The sequence below is a fragment of the Onychostoma macrolepis genome, chromosome 03, assembly GCF_012432095.1.
Source record: "Onychostoma macrolepis isolate SWU-2019 chromosome 03, ASM1243209v1, whole genome shotgun sequence".
Lineage (NCBI taxonomy): Eukaryota > Metazoa > Chordata > Actinopteri > Cypriniformes > Cyprinidae > Onychostoma > Onychostoma macrolepis.
In genome coordinates this window covers 39,857,752-39,876,107 of record NC_081157.1, presented here as the reverse complement: position 1 = coordinate 39,876,107, position 18,356 = coordinate 39,857,752, and the positions used below count along the sequence as shown (strand labels likewise).

The following is an 18,356-nucleotide window of genomic DNA, read 5'->3' as shown; positions in this document are numbered from 1 at the left end:
TATAAGGTAACACATATGATTGGAGTATTATTATAATGTGAAAGTTGTTGATGATCTGTTTCAAAATTACTATGCACTTACTTAGGAGTAAAACTTTTTAACAAGGAGAAAAACTGCTGAGTGCACCTTAAAGGTTCTTAAGACTTGAATCCATGTAGGTTCTGACCGGTAGTTATAAATGCACATTAGTTCTGTCATCAGTGCTAACAATTTACAATTAATGCATTAACTAACATTAACAATGAGCAATACATTGTTACAGTATTCATTTATCTTTGTTAATGTTAGTTAAAAAATAAACGGTTAGTCGGTAACATTAATAAATAGAACTTTTGATTTCAATAACGTATCAGTAAATGTTGGACTTAACATTAACTAAGATTAATAAATGCTTTAGAAGTATTTTTCATTGTTAGTTTACAAATGTTAACAAACAGAACATTATTGTAAAGTGTTACTTTATCAGTGATATTTTATCTAAATTCATTGTGTTTATGTTTTGTTAAATGCATAGGTAAGGCCAATTTTTAAGATTCAGAAGATTAAGAAATAAATTAAGGAAACTGAAATCCTCTTATTTAGAAATAGACTGCCAAAGCTAGTAAATGCAGAATAACTGAAACGGAATAGATTACCATCCCTAATCACAAATGTGTAGAAATTTATTTACATTTACTAGCAAAATGCCTCATGGTGTTTTTTTTTTTTGTTGTTGTTTTTTTATAAACATCAGCCAGTTAATAATGTATTAACCACATTAGCTGAATGAAGTTTTATCCAAATTCATTTTGGCATTTTGCTACTAAATATAAATAAAATTAATATATGCTCTTTTAAAGTGAATAAGTAGCTCAAGTGTTTAATGCCCCCCAGTGGAAAGTAACGTAACGTTTAATCTCGTAGTATTGCCTATAATACTACATCTCCCAGCATGCTCCTGTAGTGCGCGTGCGCAGTGCAGTGGTCAGAACGCGTATCGAAAACCATCACAAAACTTTATTGCAGCGGCTCAGCGTGGAAGTGAGCGCGGCGATCCTAGGAGGGGAAGTGAGGCTGCTGATATGGCGGACCCGGCGGCACAGAGCTCCGCGCAGCCCCGGCTTCAGCAAGCGCAGTCCAGCGGCCCGGCAGGATCCACCCCGAACCCTGGAGCCGCGAGCAGCGACCCGGCCCGACCAGGCCTGAGTCAGCAGCAGTGGTCCAGCCAGAAGAAAGCCCAAGTCCGCTCGTTTCCGCGGGCTAAAAAGCTGGAGAAACTCGGAGTGTTTTCCTCCTGCAAGGTAAGCGAGAGCTCGGCTCATAACAATAGAGCGAGTGCCCTGGCCTGTCATGTATCAGTGCTTCGGGAACAGACAGCGAACCAGTCTCGCGTGTTTCCTACTACACATACAACTCGGGCTCCTCTTCATGAAGTAATAAAAGCCTAAAGACGATGTAAGGTTCGAAAATAAAAACACAAGAATATGAAAACCTCAATGGACTAAAAATGAAAATTCCTTAAATATGCAGATTTTTGTTATTGCAAAAATGCTGTCAAAATGGGTAGCTTAATAGGTTTATATAGTGTGAAACTAGTCTGTGGTGGTTAATTAAATGCGTTTATTATGTATATTTTTTAAAACATGCACCATACATTAGATATTTTCAGTATATCTTATTGTTTTATGTCATGTTATCATCACTGCATCATTATAAATCAGCATGTTTTTACTGCATGAGCAGGTAAATGAACCTGATGTTTACTGTCCTCTTTAAGTCACAGCTGTGTTCTCTTGTCACAGGCAAATGATGCTTGCAAATGTAATGGATGGAAAAACCCCAATCCACCGACAGCCGCTCGTATGGAGCTCCAGCAGCAGGCAGCCAGTCTGACAGAGGCCTGCCGAAGCTGTGGACACTCTCTGGGTAAAATGAATGCCTTTATGTTGGTTAGCGTGATTTTGTGCCCAGCCAGTTTTCCAGTTGCCTTGCTTCTGGAAGTATTTAACATAGGGGTTTTTGAAAAGCCTTTGTTTCAGAGTTATAAACCATGAACCAAGCTATGAGGTGAACTTAAACACTACTGTTATTTAAGCAAAGTATTTGAAAATCCGATGAAAAGACAAGACTGTGTAGTTAATGGCTTTAATGTGGCAAAGAACTGCAATCTCTCAAGCATTGCGAAAGACGATCAAATTCAAAACAACAGCTGAATGTAAAACTATTGATTTTATATAAAGAAACAACATATTTTACATTTATTGCAAATTATGCATACAAATATTTAAGTAGTTTGCGAACATAGGGAAACTGACTCTACGTCATTTTTTATTGATCGGTGGAAATTTCTTTGCAGAATCATAGGTAATGTAGTTTATTATTGTCAGGATTATCAAAACAGCACACCGTTGATTAACAACCTTGTCGCTCACAGTATGTTTGTCTTTAAAGGTTTATAAATTATGTTTTAATCAATTTCCCTGTGGAGAAAATGTATGAGATTTTTACTTCTGGACCATTGCACTCTTTGGCTGCCTTATATAGACAGATATCTGATATTTTGCAGGATTCAACACAGCAAAGTGTGAACTGTGGACATGGTCTAATTAATAGATAAGCAAATGCACAAAAATAGTAATAAAAAGGTTATTGAAAGCAAGTGTAGCAAGTATCACCCTAAATGGACGATTTTTAAAATAGGTGTTATGCAAACCATAGTTAAGCAGCATAAAGATGACTTGGATTATGGATACTTTGCAGTTTACACTATATAATGCATCGTTATTGTTGTTCACATTGTCTTGTGTGTTTATCTATAGCGGAACATGTGTCTCATCTGGAGAACGTGTCTGAGGAGGAGATTAATCGGTTGTTGGGGATGGTGGTGGACGTGGAGAATCTCTTCATGTCTGTCCACAAAGAAGAAGACACGGACACCAAGCAAGTCTACTTCTATTTGTTCAAGGTAAACAGGAAGACGAGATCTGCTTCCTTAATTTTTTTAAAAGTGCAAACACGCCCAAGATGAGTTACTAACATGTTAAAAATCATCTAAGATGTTTTCTGTTTATCATTTAGATTAATATTTCACATTTTTGCCTATGTTGTTTTAGTGACTGTTTGTTTCTTTTCTTAGTTGCTGAGGAAGTGCATTCTGCAGATGGGGAAGCCAGTGGTGGAAGGCTCTCTCGGTAGCCCTCCCTTTGAAAAACCCAACATAGAACAAGTACGTGTGTGTGTTGCTTTCTGCCAGTCACAGTCCATGCAAAATGGGTGAGAAGAAGGGTGGGACATTTGTCTTTTAATGCAGGTTATTATTGTTGTGTGAGTTGATCTTCTCTCAAGATCTCTCTCTGCCTCAGGGGGTGCTGAATTTTGTCCAGTATAAGTTCAGTCATTTGGCTCCTAAGGAGAGGCAGACCATGTATGAGCTGAGTAAGATGTTTCTGCTCTGTCTGAACTACTGGAAGCTGGAGACCCCGTCACAGTTCCGTCAGAGGGCCCAGAAAGAGGATGCGGCCGCCTACAAAGTTGATTATACCAGGTCTGTGTATTATGTTGTAAATAAGTGTATGTTTGTGGATTGTATACATATAGATGCTGTAACAAGTGCTATAAGTTGCACTGTAACTAGCTGTCAGAAACAAACTGATGATCAAAGATGATCGATTTCACTCTTGAAATGCTGCTACATATGTCAAAATTATATTTATTGTGAATTTTGCAATAAAATTAACAATTTGAGATTTTTCTAAATAAAAATTACACAGTCAAAATTCTTAGAGTAGTTTTTCTCCACAAACATTTTATTGCAACGTCTGGCTCAAAACAAGATAACATGTATTGAGTAATGACGTGTATGAACCAATGCAATAACAGTTTTGTTTGTGTTTCAGGTGGCTGTGTTACTGTCACGTTCCTCAGAGTAATGACAGTTTGCCCCGGTACGAGACCTGTCAGGTGTTCGGCCGCAGTCTGCTGAAGTCTATCTTCACTGTCACCCGCAGACAGTTACTGGAGAAGTTCAGAGTGGAGAAAGACAAACTCCCACCAGAGAAACGCACTCTGATCCTCACACACTTCCCCAAGTAAGACACAATACCATCTTATCAATATACACTCCAGCACCAGCACTCTCACATGGTATAATTGAGTGTATTTGTGTTTATGTGTGTACTAGGTTTCTTTCCATGTTGGAAGAAGAAATTTATGGAGAGAACTCCCCCATTTGGGAAGCAGACTTCACCATGCCAGCCTCAGAGGGGACACAGCTGGGGCATCAAACAGGTGTGTGTTGACTGTTGAGGTGGTTATTAGGGATGAGCATTTAGAGTAATTTTGTAATGTACCAACTTACTCTAATTCAAATTTATGTAAAACAATTGCTTAAAACAATTGTCATGGCGCATTTTCAGCATACTTAAAAAAAAAAAAAAAAAAAAAATGCTAACAGAACACAATAATTAATCTTTCTGTGTGTTCACCGGCATAGAGACCTAGCATACTTTTTGGACTATGTTTCTTCAAACCCTTTTTCTTTCTGTCCTAGTGCTGAGTCCAGTCTCAGTGTCTGGCTCTCCTCTTAGTAAAGGCAGCAGTGGTTCAGCTCTGGGTGTTTCTGGTTTGGACGTAGCTTCCTCTGAACCAGTAACTGGTAAGAAGATCCAGTTGCGGATTTATTTATTATGCACTGTGAACGCTGTACATTGGCATTTAATTTAAGTACACAATCATTTATTCACTTGTGAAAGATCATGGCAATCATTTTGATAAACTGTCTCAGGAGAGAAGCGAAAGCTTCCTGAGGCACTGACTCTAGAGGATGCCAAGCGGATCCGAGTTATGGGCGACATCCCCATGGAACTGGTCAACGAAGTCATGAAGACCATTACAGACCCCGCTGCCATGCTGGGACCAGAGGTCAGAGTTCATCACACCCTTATGATAGCTTTAAAAGTATAGTTCACCCAAAAATGAAAATCTGATGAACATTTATTTAAGATGTGGAAGAGTTGGCTTCTTCATCAGAAAAGATTTGAAACAAACTCATCTACATCTTGGCTGGCTTGAGGAAATTTTCATGAAATTTTTATTTTTGGATCAACCATTCCTTAAATATAGCATGAGGTTCTTCCATTGTGCGTTAAAATGTCCTATATTTTGTGATTATACACTTAAAGAGTCAAAAAAAAAAAAAATCTTCTAGTTTCATGAATGGTGATTTGTTTGCTGGTTTCCCAGACTAGCCTGTTGTCGGCAAACGCAGCTCGTGATGAGACGGCTCGTCTGGAGGAGAGGAGAGGCATCATTGAGTTCCATGTCATTGGTAACTCTCTCTCTCAGAAGTCCAATAAGAAGATTCTAATGTGGCTCGTGGGCCTGCAGAATGTTTTCTCCCATCAACTTCCCCGCATGCCCAAAGAGTACATCACACGTCTTGTGTTTGACCCGTAAGTCCACAGCGACCCCTTCCTTTTTCCAGAGAGCCCGCTACTTTCCTCAACATTTAGCTGTCAGATTTTAAGTCTCATTAGCCTTCCCTCAGCCTCTTTTGACTCTGAGCCCTCTGTGTGACCTCAGGAAGCACAAGACTTTGGCTCTGATTAAAGATGGCCGTGTGATTGGAGGGATCTGCTTCAGGATGTTCCCCACTCAGGGATTCACAGAGATTGTCTTCTGTGCGGTCACCTCAAACGAGCAGGTCAAGGTATGTAGGCACACTTGATGGAAGCTAAATGACTCTAAAGCCGCTTTTCCACCAAAATTACCTGGAACAATTTGTCCCAGGAACTTTTTTTTCTCCCAGACCTGTTGCTGTCTGCGTTTCCATCGCGGTCTAAAGTACAGAGAAGATTAGGCAAATAGTCTGGTGATGTAAGTCTGCGCACGTTTCTCAATACCAAGTACGCAAATTTCTGACTTGCATCCTCGGTAGTTCGGACTTCGCAAGTTTGACTCGGGAGTTCAGGACAGGACAACGCAAGTCCGGTAATTCTGCAAACGGCAGCGTACTTGATAATGTCAGTCAGCTCGCCTTGTTTACTGCAATTTTCCTAACGATAAGATGAAATATGATATCAAACACCACTGCCTCTTTTCGTTTTCATTTATACATATTAATAGCCTCAGAAATGTAGTTCAGGGAACGTACATACATTACAACGAAACGAAATATTATATCAAGCAGTATTGCCTCTTTTCATTTTAATAGATTAATAGAATAAAGACCAAAGATTACCTGTTAGATTTACCCAAAACGAATTATAGCTAATGTTTAACCACTACAGAGACATCAGCTGCAACTGAGCACTGAGCGCCTGCTGATCGCTTGGAGCTCACGTCTCCAAAATCAGCAAAGCACATTTTCAAATAGGCGCTCTCTTTATAAATAAACCGCAGATTTGAGTTTTAAACGACTACATTCTCATCTGAAATACTTTTAAAACTACATTTCATGACACAATAACAATAATATTTAAAAATTATGCAAATATATGGTGGTTGAAATACAATGCTGCATGAACTCAACCAATCAGCATGTTTGGGCCAAGTCCCGCCCCCGAAAGTTCCAGACATTTGAAAAAGTACTACCTGGCGAGCAGGAACTTTCTGAGGGGCAATTTTTTACCCGGAACATTATTTAGATCCTGGTTCCTGTGGTGGAAACACACAGAGTACCGGCCCAAAGTCCCTAGTTCCTGGGGAAAGTTCCTGCGGTGTGAACCACTGTCTTAAGCCCCTTAAGACAGTGGTTCTCAACCAGGGGGCCTTAGCAGACCTCCAAGGGGGAATTCTTGTTTTGATTGAAGAGCGTTTTTATAACTTAATCAATTCCATAGTGAACTGTGATTTAAAAATGTTGCAATCTCAGAATGCATTGCTGTAAGTTTGCTCATGTTATTTTACATGGACTAATAAAAACATAGCCTCTGGAAGTAAAAAAAAAAATTATATATTTTTAATGAATTAAATTAAATAATTTATTTTCATTCATTTTAATTAATTTAATTATTTCAAAAATCCAGTCCACGTTAATCACAGAAATTGTTATATTAATATGTATCTCAATATCCCTTTTGTTGTGTGGCATGGCATCAGTGTTGGGAAGGTTACTTTGGAAATGTAATAGGTTACAGATTACAAGTTACCCTATTTAAAATGTAATAAATAGTATAATTACTTCAATCACTTTATTAATGTAACTGATTACATTTGATTGCTTTTTGGTTACTTTTCTAAATTTCTAATGAACGTTTTCAACTGTTAATCATTTTCAAACATTTAAAGCAGGCAGGGTTAACCTTACAGTAGTACTTAACACTGATTACTGTCAGACTTCTCAAAATCGTTCATCGTAACCCCCTTTGTCGTTATCATTTTCATAAGTAATTAATTTAATTACACACTTTTTCTCAGTAACTGTAACAGATTACAGACATGTAGGTCTGGAGGGTTGACATTACAGACAACAGATTTATTTTGTAATTAAATTACGTAATTCCATCACATGTAACTACTTACTACTCAACACTGCATGGCATGTATCAATTGATGTATTTCACTTGATTTTTTTGATAATTTTGTGTGTTTAGGGCTACGGTACACACCTGATGAATCATCTTAAGGAGTACCATATCAAGCATGGCATTCTGTACTTCCTCACCTATGCTGACGAATACGCCATCGGCTACTTCAAGAAACAGGTACAGACGTTTTTCATTTTCTGTTTTCCCACTGCGCAGCTTCACCCTTTGAACCCTTGTTCTGTCCGTAGGGCTTCTCCAAAGACATCAAAGTGCCGAAGAGCCGATACCTTGGTTACATCAAAGACTATGAGGGAGCCACGCTAATGGAGTGCGAGCTCAATCCCAGAATACCCTACACCGAACTCTCACACATCATAAAGAGGCAGAAAGAGGTGAGAGTGCACAGATTTACCTTGCTGCTGGAGAGTAATACATTGTGCTTGTTTATCCAGTGGTGTTACATTGTGTATTGGTGTACAATGTTTTTGGAGGGGTTTTTTTTCCCTCACTTTTTTTTATATATATGGGTCATTGACGTATAAGGATTTTTGACAGGCGAATTTAAAAATACAAAAAATAATAATATCTACTGTTATTGTTTAAACATTAAGAAAGTTGTGTACACAAATTTATATAAAAATTTAAAATTAAGTGATTTTAGTGTTTTTTGAATGAATGAATGAGGCATTTATATAGCGCTTTATTGTGTATTGCAATACACCCAAAGCACTTTACAATCATGGGGGGTCTCTCCTCAACCACCACCAGTGTGCAGCATCCACCTGGATGATGCGACGGCAGCCACAGGACAACGGCGCCAGTGCGCTCACCAGCTACAGGTGGAGAGGAGAGAGAGTGATAGAGCCAATCAAGTGGATGGGGATTATTGGGAGGCCGTGATTGACAAGGGCCAGTGGAGGGAATTTGGCCAGGACACCGGGGTTACACCCCTACTCTTTACGATGAGTGTCATGGGATATTTTAATGACCACAGAGAGTCAGGACCTCGGTTTAATGTCTCATCCGAAAGATGGTGCTTTTTTACAGTATAGTGTCCTCGTCACTATACTGGGGCATTAGGATCCACACAGACTGCAGGGTGAGCACCCCCTGTTGGCCTCACTAACACCTCTTCCAACAGCAACCTAGTTTTCCCAGGAGGTCTCCCATCCAGGTACTGACCAGGCTCAGCCCTGCGTAGCTTCCGTGGGCAACCGGTCTTGGGCTGCAAGGATATATATATAATTTTTTTTTTTTTTCATCTAGATGAATTGGCCATAGCCTTAAATGTCATGTGGTGCGACCATGATTTATATTAAAATTAAATAATTTCCTTAACATGCTTAACATTTTTTTTAAATGTTCTCAGTAATTAAAGTGTTTAGAAAATGAGTTTTTGTAAATAATGATCTGTTATTTTTGTTCTGTAATTTCAGAGTTGCCGCCTTAAATGTAGTTAACAGACTTATTTTTCCTACAACTTGCATAAAACTGATAAAAATGTTTTAAAAATACCATTCGCTTAAGCATACTGTAGCAGTAATTCATATTTCAACTACAGAAATTAGATATTTTATTTTTATTTTAATACAGTTATTGCTATTATTGGTCGCACCGCATGATGAGTGGTCGCTCCAAATGACAAAAAGACCTTATATCATTAAAAATCTATTTAAAGAGACGTGCGAAAAGTTGTAACAGATGCAAACTTAGAAGAGTGGTCAGGTGTTAAGTGGGCGGGGGTGTCTGATCTGATCAGGGGTGCGTTTCCCAAACTATGGTCGCAAGTTCTGTCGTTACCAATAGAGTTCAATGGAAATAACGACCATAGTTAGCTAACGATGGTTTTGAGAAACGCACCCCTGATTTGTGTCGCAAAACCCCCATGTTAAATTTGTCCCCCCTCCACCCCCCAAAACACGAACGATTTTTAACCCTTTGACGTGCTGGCTCAGGTTCTGAGATGACAACATGAACATCTTTCTTATAGTAGAAAATGACTTCTGGAGTTTGTGCTAGACTGCAGGGTCAGAATTAACATGCTGCCTATGGTGAGCCTTTATTTTACTTTGCTTGGAAGTATAATCTGGTAGAATAGATTAAAATAGTTATTAATAAATAAATAATAAATTACTAATAAATGCCTAATTACCAAACTAAAATTACATGCTCTGATTTATTAATTTTTATTTTTTTTGGGCATTTTTTCTCATATTGTACAAAGATTAAACAAACAGTCCGAAATGAAACAAACTGATTTCAACATAAAAGTCCCAAAATGGTAGTTTCTTGATGGTCGCACCACATGATATTTCATAAAATGGAAATCATCGGACAAAGTTTGTTTGTATATTATGACAGAAATATACCGTAAATACAAATACTTAGAAATTTTATACAGTATTACAAAACACTTTGGAAATTATGCCAAATAGTGCAGAAAATTAATCTGAATAAATTTAGGGTAATTTCAAATATGTTTACAAAAAAAAAGTTATGGCCGGACGGTCACACCGCATGATATTTTGACACTTTGAAAAACAGAAAAATTACAAATAACTAATGTTTTTTTGAAAAGTTAAAGTGAGTTCATGCATGGGAGAGGCCCTTCATATACAGTGAGGGAAATAAGTATTTGAACACCCTGCTATTTTGCAAGTTCTCCCACTTAGAAATCATAGAGGGGTCTGAAATTGTCATCGTAGGTGCATGTCCACTGTGAGAGACATAATCTAAAAAAAAAAATCCAGAAATCACAATGTATGATTTTTAACTATTTATTTGTATGATACAGCTGCAAATAAGTATTTGAACACCTGTCTATCAGCTAGAATTCTGAGCCTCAAAGACCTGTTAGTCTGCCTTTAAAATGTCCACCTCCACTCCATTTATTATCCTAAATTAGATGCACCTGTTTGAGGTCGTTAGCTGCATAAAGACACCTGTCCACCCCATACAATCAGTAAGAATCCAACTACTAACATGGCCAAGACCAAAGAGCTGTCCAAAGACACTAGAGACAAAATTGTACACCTCCACAAGGCTGGAAAGGGCTACGGGAAATTGCCAAGCAGCTTGGTGAAAAAGGTCCACTGTTGGAGCAATCATTAGAAAATGGAAGAAGCTAAACATGACTGTCAATCTCCCTCGGACTGGGGCTCCATGCAAGATCTCACCTCGTGGGGTCTCAATGATCCTAAGAAAGGTGAGAAATCAGCCCAGAACTACACTGGAGGAGCTGGTCAATGACCTGAAAAGAGCTGGGACCACCGTTTCCAAGGTTACTGTTGGTAATACACTAAGACGCCATGGTTTGAAATCATGCATGGCACGGAAGGTTCCCCTGCTTAAACCAGCACATGTCCAGGCCCGACTTAAGTTTGCCAATGACCATTTGGATGATCCAGAGGAGTCATGGGAGAAAGTCATGTGGTCAGATGAGACCAAAATAGAACTTTTGGTCATAATTCCACTAAACGTGTTTGGAGGAAGAAGAATGATGAGTACCATCCCAAGAACACCATCCCTACTGTGAAGCATGGGGTGGTAGCATCATGCTTTGGGGTGTTTTTCTGCACATGGGACAGGGCGACTGCACTGTATTAAGGAGAGGATGACTGGGGCCATGTATTGCGAGATTTTGGGGAACAACCTCCTTCCCTCAGTTAGAGCATTGAAGATGGGTCGAGGCTGGGTCTTCCAACATGACAATGACCAAGCACACAGCCAGGATAACCAAGGAGTGGCTCTGTAAGAAGCATATCAAGGTTCTGGCGTGGCCTAGCCAGTCTCCAGACCTAAACCCAATAGAGAATCTTTGAGGGAGCTCAAATTCCGTGTTTCTCAGCGACAGGCCAGAAACCTGACTGATCTAGAGAAGATCTGTGTGGAGGAGTGGGCCAAAATCCCTCCTGCAGTGTGTGCAAACCTGGTGAAAAACTACAGGAAACGTTTGACCTCTGTAATTGCAAACAAAGGCTACTGTACCAAATATTAACATTGATTTTCTCAGGTGTTCAAATACTTATTTGCAGCTGTATCATACAAATAAATAGTTAAAAAATCATACATTGTGATTTCTGGATTTTTTTTTTTTAGATTATGTCTCTCACAGTGGACATGCACCTACGATGACAATTTCAGACCCCTCCATGATTTCTAAGTGGGAGAACTTGCAAAATAGCAGGGTGTTCAAATACTTATTTTCCTCACTGTATATGGCATCTTTTGTATGCATTTAAACCAATTTCTAACTGACAAAATGCACTCGGACAGAAAATTTAGGCGCCATGTCATTTACCCATATGTCAAAATATCCCAAATTGGCTGAGCACATTTTGAGCTCAGTTACCTTTTTGTCAATTTGTCTGCACATCTAAGAGAAGGGCAAGACAGCCAGGCTAATGTTATATGACTATGGGTTTGTTGTTTTCTGCTGCAGATCATCAAGAAACTGATTGAGAGGAAACAGAATCAGATCAGGAAAGTGTACCCAGGTCTCACCTGCTTTAAAGAGGGTGTGCGGCAGATTCCTGTGGAGAGTATACCAGGCATCAGTAAGTGTGCGCTCATGTCTTAATAGCAGCTATGATGCGCATATAAAATTTCTCCGTTCTCACAAACTCTCTCCCTTCCTTTTTTCTTGAGGAGAGACTGGTTGGAAACCTAGTGCCAAGGAGAAGAGGTCAGAGAAGAATTTATGCATATTTATTCTGAAATCTTGGACCATCTGTCTGTCTGTATTAGATCATAGAGGAACTGCATCTTATGATTTTACAGTCATAGCATGTGTACACTTCAAAAGATTTGGCTCAGAAAGGTTTTTTTTAAGACATTAATGCTTTTATTCAGCAAGAATGTATTAAATTTTAATATTATTAATGTCTTTACTATTTCAAATAAATGCTCTTCTTTTGAACTTTTTATTCATCAAATAATCCTGAAGAAATGTATTATGTATCATCAAAAATACTAAGCAGCAAAACATTGGTAATATGAAAATATAATTTTTCTCAAGCAGCAGATCAGCATATTAAAATGATTTCTGACACTGACTGAAGTAATGATGCTGAAAATTCAGCTTTGTGTGTGTGTATATAAGATGAGCCAGTTTTAGCAAAACAGCAGAATTATGGTGCAGTTCCTAATTAAGCACCTATTTTACTTGCTTTAGGGGTGTTATTTGTGTATCCTCTCTTATTTTATCTCTGCAGTAAAGAGCTGAAAGATCCAGATCTGCTCTACAACATGCTAAAGAATCTTCTCGCACAGATTAAAGTAAGACGCCTGTTGTCACTCACACATTCATTTTAACACATTAACTATGTAATATTCAGGTATATTCTCACCATCTCATCTGTGTGTGAACAGACACATCCAGACGCCTGGCCTTTCATGGAGCCAGTGAAGAAATCCGAAGCTCCAGACTATTATGAGGTCATCCGCTTCCCCATTGGTGGGTACCAATATAATCTGCGCATACAGTAATGAGATTTATTTATTCTGAAGAGCCGCTATTGAACTAGTCGAGTGAGCTAGACTGCCAATATTAATCAGTAAAAGTCTAAACAGTTTGAACAACAGCAGATTGCATCCAACTGAATAAACCTCTCCTCCTACTCAGACTTGAAAACGATGACGGAGCGTCTGAAGAACCGGTATTATGTGACAAAAAAGCTGTTTATCGCCGACCTGCAGAGAGTGATCACAAACTGCCGAGAGTACAACCCTCCAGACAGCGAGTACTGCAAGTGTGCCAACACACTGGAGAAGTTTTTCTACTTCAAACTGAAAGAGGCCGGGCTCATTGAAAAGTAACGGGCATCTAGCCAAGGACAAGGGACCAGTTAGTTACTATAGAGAGTGTGATCACATACACGTTTAATCTGGATGAATGACATCCAAACTTGTCGAAAGTTGCTGCTTTCTGTTACTTTTTTCTTCCTTATACAGTATAGTTATAAAACTCAAGGTTATATTGGTGTGTATGACTCTGCAGTGCCAGTGCATTAAGGGAAAATGAAAACTGAAAGTGTGTTTGATGTGGGCGTTAGTTTAGGCAGAAGTCACTATTAGCAGTTCTGTTTTTCTGTCCCATGCGCCATTAAACGAATGACTCACGAACAGCGCAAGCTGTTGCTCTACATACTGTACTCAAACATTTGGTTGTGTAACAAAGTCTTATTCTGCGACATTTACTGACCCGAGATGTTGCAGCCAAAGCCGGACAATGTTTGGCCTCAAGTGATTGTCACTGCGGTGCCACCATTCTCTGCCAAAGCTGTTCGATACAGCCGGTTAGTCATATACAGGACATGCCTATTCAGTATAAATCTGAAAATATGAGGGAAATGTTTTTTCTTGTTGTTCTTTTCTGTTTTTGTTTTGAGTTCCGTCAGTGGTTTTTAATTGAAGAAAAGACGGCTCATTTCTTGACAGATCACTTCAAGTAACAATAGTCCGTGTTTTTGTTCTCCTGGGAAATTACTGCTGTCTATTGGCTTTTTCAGTGTTGTTGTGAAGTGCTTATCTCTGTTTGCAAACCAATATTTGTCGTCTTCAAAAGCTTTCAGCGTGTCATGACCCCAGGCATAACCATTCACCATTTTTGCAGCCTGCTTTTTACACCCATTTGGGACCAGGAACAACTATTTCCATTTCAGTCACAACTGCAAAACACTTTTGTCTGCTACTACCTAAAGTACTCCTAATGGACAACTGCACAAACCTGTATTTCCAAATATGTATGTGTTTTCTCTGATAGCGCATGTTCTTTGCTAGTTTACCGTTCACACACATGGAACAGGACAGCTGGTTTATTTCTCAGTCTCTTGTAATGGGCATTTACTTGAATCATGACTTTGATGAACTGCTGCAATGTTGATGTAATATCAGGGTTCTTTATTTTTGGTTTTACTGTGGGACACTGATGATCCTCATGAAGAGGACGGATGGGTGTGCTTGAAAGCAGTTGGCCATGGTAGATGCATGTACATTGCTACGGTTCTATGTACTATAATTGTTTTTTGTTTGTTTGTTTTTTGAAAATAAACACTTTTTTAAAGTTTGAGTAATTTTGGACCATTCTTCTTTACAGAACTGCTTCAGCTCGTCCATATTCTTAGGACGTCTGGTGTGAATGGCTCTCTTGAGTTCATTCTACAGTATCTATTGGGTTGAGGTGTGGGCTTGACTGGCCCACTCCAAAAGGTGGATTTTATGTGTCCGAAACCATTCTGTAGTAGATTTACTTTGATTAGGGTCGTTATCCTGCTGCATCACCCAGCTTCTTCTGAGCTTCAGCTTGTGGACAGCCACCTTGAGATTATCCTGTAGAATATCCTGATAAACTTGGGAATTCATTTTTCCTTCCACAATGGCAAGCGGTCCATAGGCAGCAAAGCAGCCCCAAATCATGATGCTCTGTCCACCATACTTGCCTGTTGGGATGATGTTTTCATGTTGGTACACTGTTTTCTTTTTACACCATAAATAGCGCTGCATGTTCTTCCCAAACAATTCTATTTGTTCACAAGGCATTTTCCCAGTAGTGTTGTGGAGTGTCAAGGTGGTCTTTGGCAAACTTTAGTCATGCTGCAATGTTTTGTTTGGAGAGCAATGGCCTCCTTCGTGGTGTCCTTCCATGGATATCATGCCTGTTCAATGTTTCACGATTGGCTGACTCATGAACGGAGATGTTGAGCAGCTTCAGTAAATCCTTTTGTCTTTAGCTGTTACTCTAGGGTTCTTTTTCACCTCACTGAGCATTGTGCCTTTTGAAGAGATCTTGGCTGGGCCCCCACTTCTATGGAGAGTAGCCACAGTACCATATCATCTCCATAGTTAGACAATTTGTCTAACTGTGGACTGATGAATACCTAAAGTGTTTGAGATTACTCTGTAACTCTTTCCAGCTACATGCATATCAATAACTCTTGATCGTAGGTCTTCTGAGATTTCTTCTTTGCGAGGCATGGGTCACATCAGCTAATGCTGCTTGTGAATACCACACTGACACTGTTTGGGTGTTTATCTAAGTCAGTTTAGCTCTAAACCACACCTTTATTCCCATAACATCTGACACCAACATCTTTTTTTTTAATCTTAATCTTAATACATATATATATACACACACACACACACACACACAGAGCTGGGTAGATTACTTACAAATTGTAATCAGTTACTGATTACAGATTACATGACAAATTGTTATCAGTAATGTAATCTGTTACTTTACACATTTTAGGTAATATAATTAGATTACTTTTGGATTACTTTTAGATTACTTTTGATTTAACTTGTTTATCACATTGATTTAAATAGCATTATCTTGTACCATAATGATGGAAAAAATGCAAAGTGTAAGAAAACTTGTTCCATTCATTGTAATTTACAACATGAAGTGCATTAAACATATTACATCAAGGTTTCCCAAACTAGGGTTCGTAAAGGAACTGGAGAGGGGTTGTGAGTTTAATGAAAAGCTGACAATTAATTAAATCATAAAAAAATATAAATAAGTCATTTTAAAACAAACTCCCTTTCGAGGAAAGTCTCTTCACTCTGTAGCCATATTTGCAACGCCTCCGGGCAGCTCGTACAAGACCTATCTTAATGAATGGGGGAATCCTGAAATCTCAAAAATTACTTGTTGAACTCACAATTAAATTACATATGTCAAATCAGCAAGGGTTTGGGACTATTCACATAGGGACTATTCCTCCATATTGCACGTTGCAGTTTCTCACATTCATAAGTATAGGAGTGAACCGTCTTTGCATTTCTATAGTCTTTGTTTTAAATAAAACACTGAAAAAAAGATGAAATATGTTTATTTACCTGCATGCCATGCGATCATTAATCAACATCAAACCAAACCGTGAACATGCAAATGTGATACTTAATTATTGAAATATTTATTTTAAAATCACACGGGTACTTAGAGCAAATATATTTGGTGAATAAGGTTTAGATGACAAAAAGTTTGTAATGCCTGCATTACATGTAACTAAGAAATAACGTGAATATGTGCATTTTAATTAGTTACATGGTTAAAAAAAAAAAAAAAACCTACAGAGTAATAATTCAAATAAAAATGAATGTATTCATCAGTAGTTGATTCAATGTTGAAACCCTTCTTAAACCTGAAATGATTTTTGTAAATCCAGTGTTCAAATGCTGTCACCACCTGACTAATGACTGCTCTTTGTGTGAATGTCCACAAAACTGCACTATATATACATATATAATATGTATATAATATGTATATAATCGGTGGGCTATTTTAGAAAGGAAAATTTAAAAGATGAAAAAGAGAAATTAGGGAGAATCAATGAATTATGAATAATTTATTGCTATTGTGTGAATAATATGTAATCATGTAATCCATAAAAAAGTATTTTAAAATGTAACTTACTCTAATTACAAGTACTTAATTTTTGGAATCTGATTACGTATTCCAGATTACATGTAATCAGTTACTACCCAGCTCTGTATATATGTATATACAGTGTTGGGAAGTAACTAGTTACATGTAACGTAATTACGTAATTTAATTAAAAAATAAAAGTAATCAATAACAGTATCATCGCTATTAAACTATTTTGATTTTAAATATGTATTTAACCTCAGAATGATCTCAAAGTAAGTCTGATTTTGTGGTGGCTATGCTTCAAAGGGGACATCGGATGCCCATTTTCCACAAGTTGGTATGATTCTTTAGGGTCTTCTTGAAATGGTACCAGTGGTCATGTAAAACAACACCCTTTTTACCTTGTCAAAAACAGCTCTGTTCACAGCGATTCGTTTCGGTGCATATCTCTTTACATGATAATGAGCTCTGCTCACCCCTCCCCTCTCTTCCATGGAAGAGCAAAGGCGATTCGCAAATAATCATTAAAAAATATATAAAGTGTGAGACTTACTACTTCAGGAGGTGCAGCTGGTTCATGATCAATGGATCCATCCTTGAGTTTTAACTTTTTAACAAAACTTGCCTTGAATTGTCCCTCATTCAGAAAGCAAAGGATAAAATGATTTGCTCAGACATAAACGAATTTAGGAGTATTCGTTGCCGCATTACCATCAAAATCAAAAATGAATTCACTGCATCCTTAGTGGCTCTGATGTCTGGAGAAAATTAGGACTTTTATATTCTTCTACATCTAACAACAAAACACCTGCATTGCTTACAAGACTTTGTTGTCGCTACAGCTGCTCAAGCGCGGAGAAAATGACAGACTTCGTACAACTGGCTGAGGGTGGAAATATGCTAATATGGGACAGTACATCAGAGGTTGTGGGAGGGGCCTGAGCAATATGACATCATATTGGCTTGATAACTGTTTAGGTTTTTGGGGGATTAAAAAAAGGATTTGTAGGGTGTTGTGTCTACGCACTACTAAGACACATTTATGTGCAAATGAAGATATTTTGCATCCAATGTCTCCTTGAAAATTAAAATATTACAATCTTCATTCAAGTGATGAAGGATTTTGAAAGTCTGACAGTAATCAGTGTTGAGCACTACTGTATCACATTACATGTTTCAAAATGATTAACAGTTGAAACCATTGAAATTTCAAAAAGTAATCGAATGTAATCAGTTACATTACTTTAATAAAGTAATTGAAAAGTTACACTACTTATTACATTTTAAGTAGGGTAACTTGTAATCTGTAACCTATTACATTTTCAAAGTAACCTTCCCAACACTGTGTATATATGTGTATATGTATGTGTGTATATATATATATATATATATATATATATATATATATATATATATATATATATATATATATATATATATATATAATGTTTGTGTGTGTATGTATGTATATGTGTATA

The 18,356-nt window shown here is 38.0% G+C and overlaps 1 protein-coding gene across 1 annotated transcript; it reads left to right on the top strand.

Moving 5' to 3' along the window:
* Window positions 1–946: 946 nt before the first annotated feature.
* On the top strand, window positions 947–14,529 carry kat2a (K(lysine) acetyltransferase 2A). The gene is made up of 18 exons (XM_058771475.1): window positions 947–1,280; window positions 1,782–1,905; window positions 2,799–2,944; window positions 3,116–3,205; window positions 3,342–3,523; window positions 3,876–4,067; window positions 4,160–4,266; window positions 4,529–4,633; window positions 4,763–4,899; window positions 5,221–5,429; window positions 5,560–5,686; window positions 7,572–7,682; window positions 7,754–7,897; window positions 11,947–12,061; window positions 12,153–12,189; window positions 12,719–12,782; window positions 12,876–12,960; window positions 13,129–14,529. Exons 1-18 carry the CDS (start codon window positions 1,062–1,064, stop codon window positions 13,320–13,322), a joined length of 2,388 nt encoding a protein of 795 aa, XP_058627458.1. The 5' UTR covers window positions 947–1,061; the 3' UTR covers window positions 13,323–14,529.
* Window positions 14,530–18,356: the final 3,827 nt, after the last annotated feature.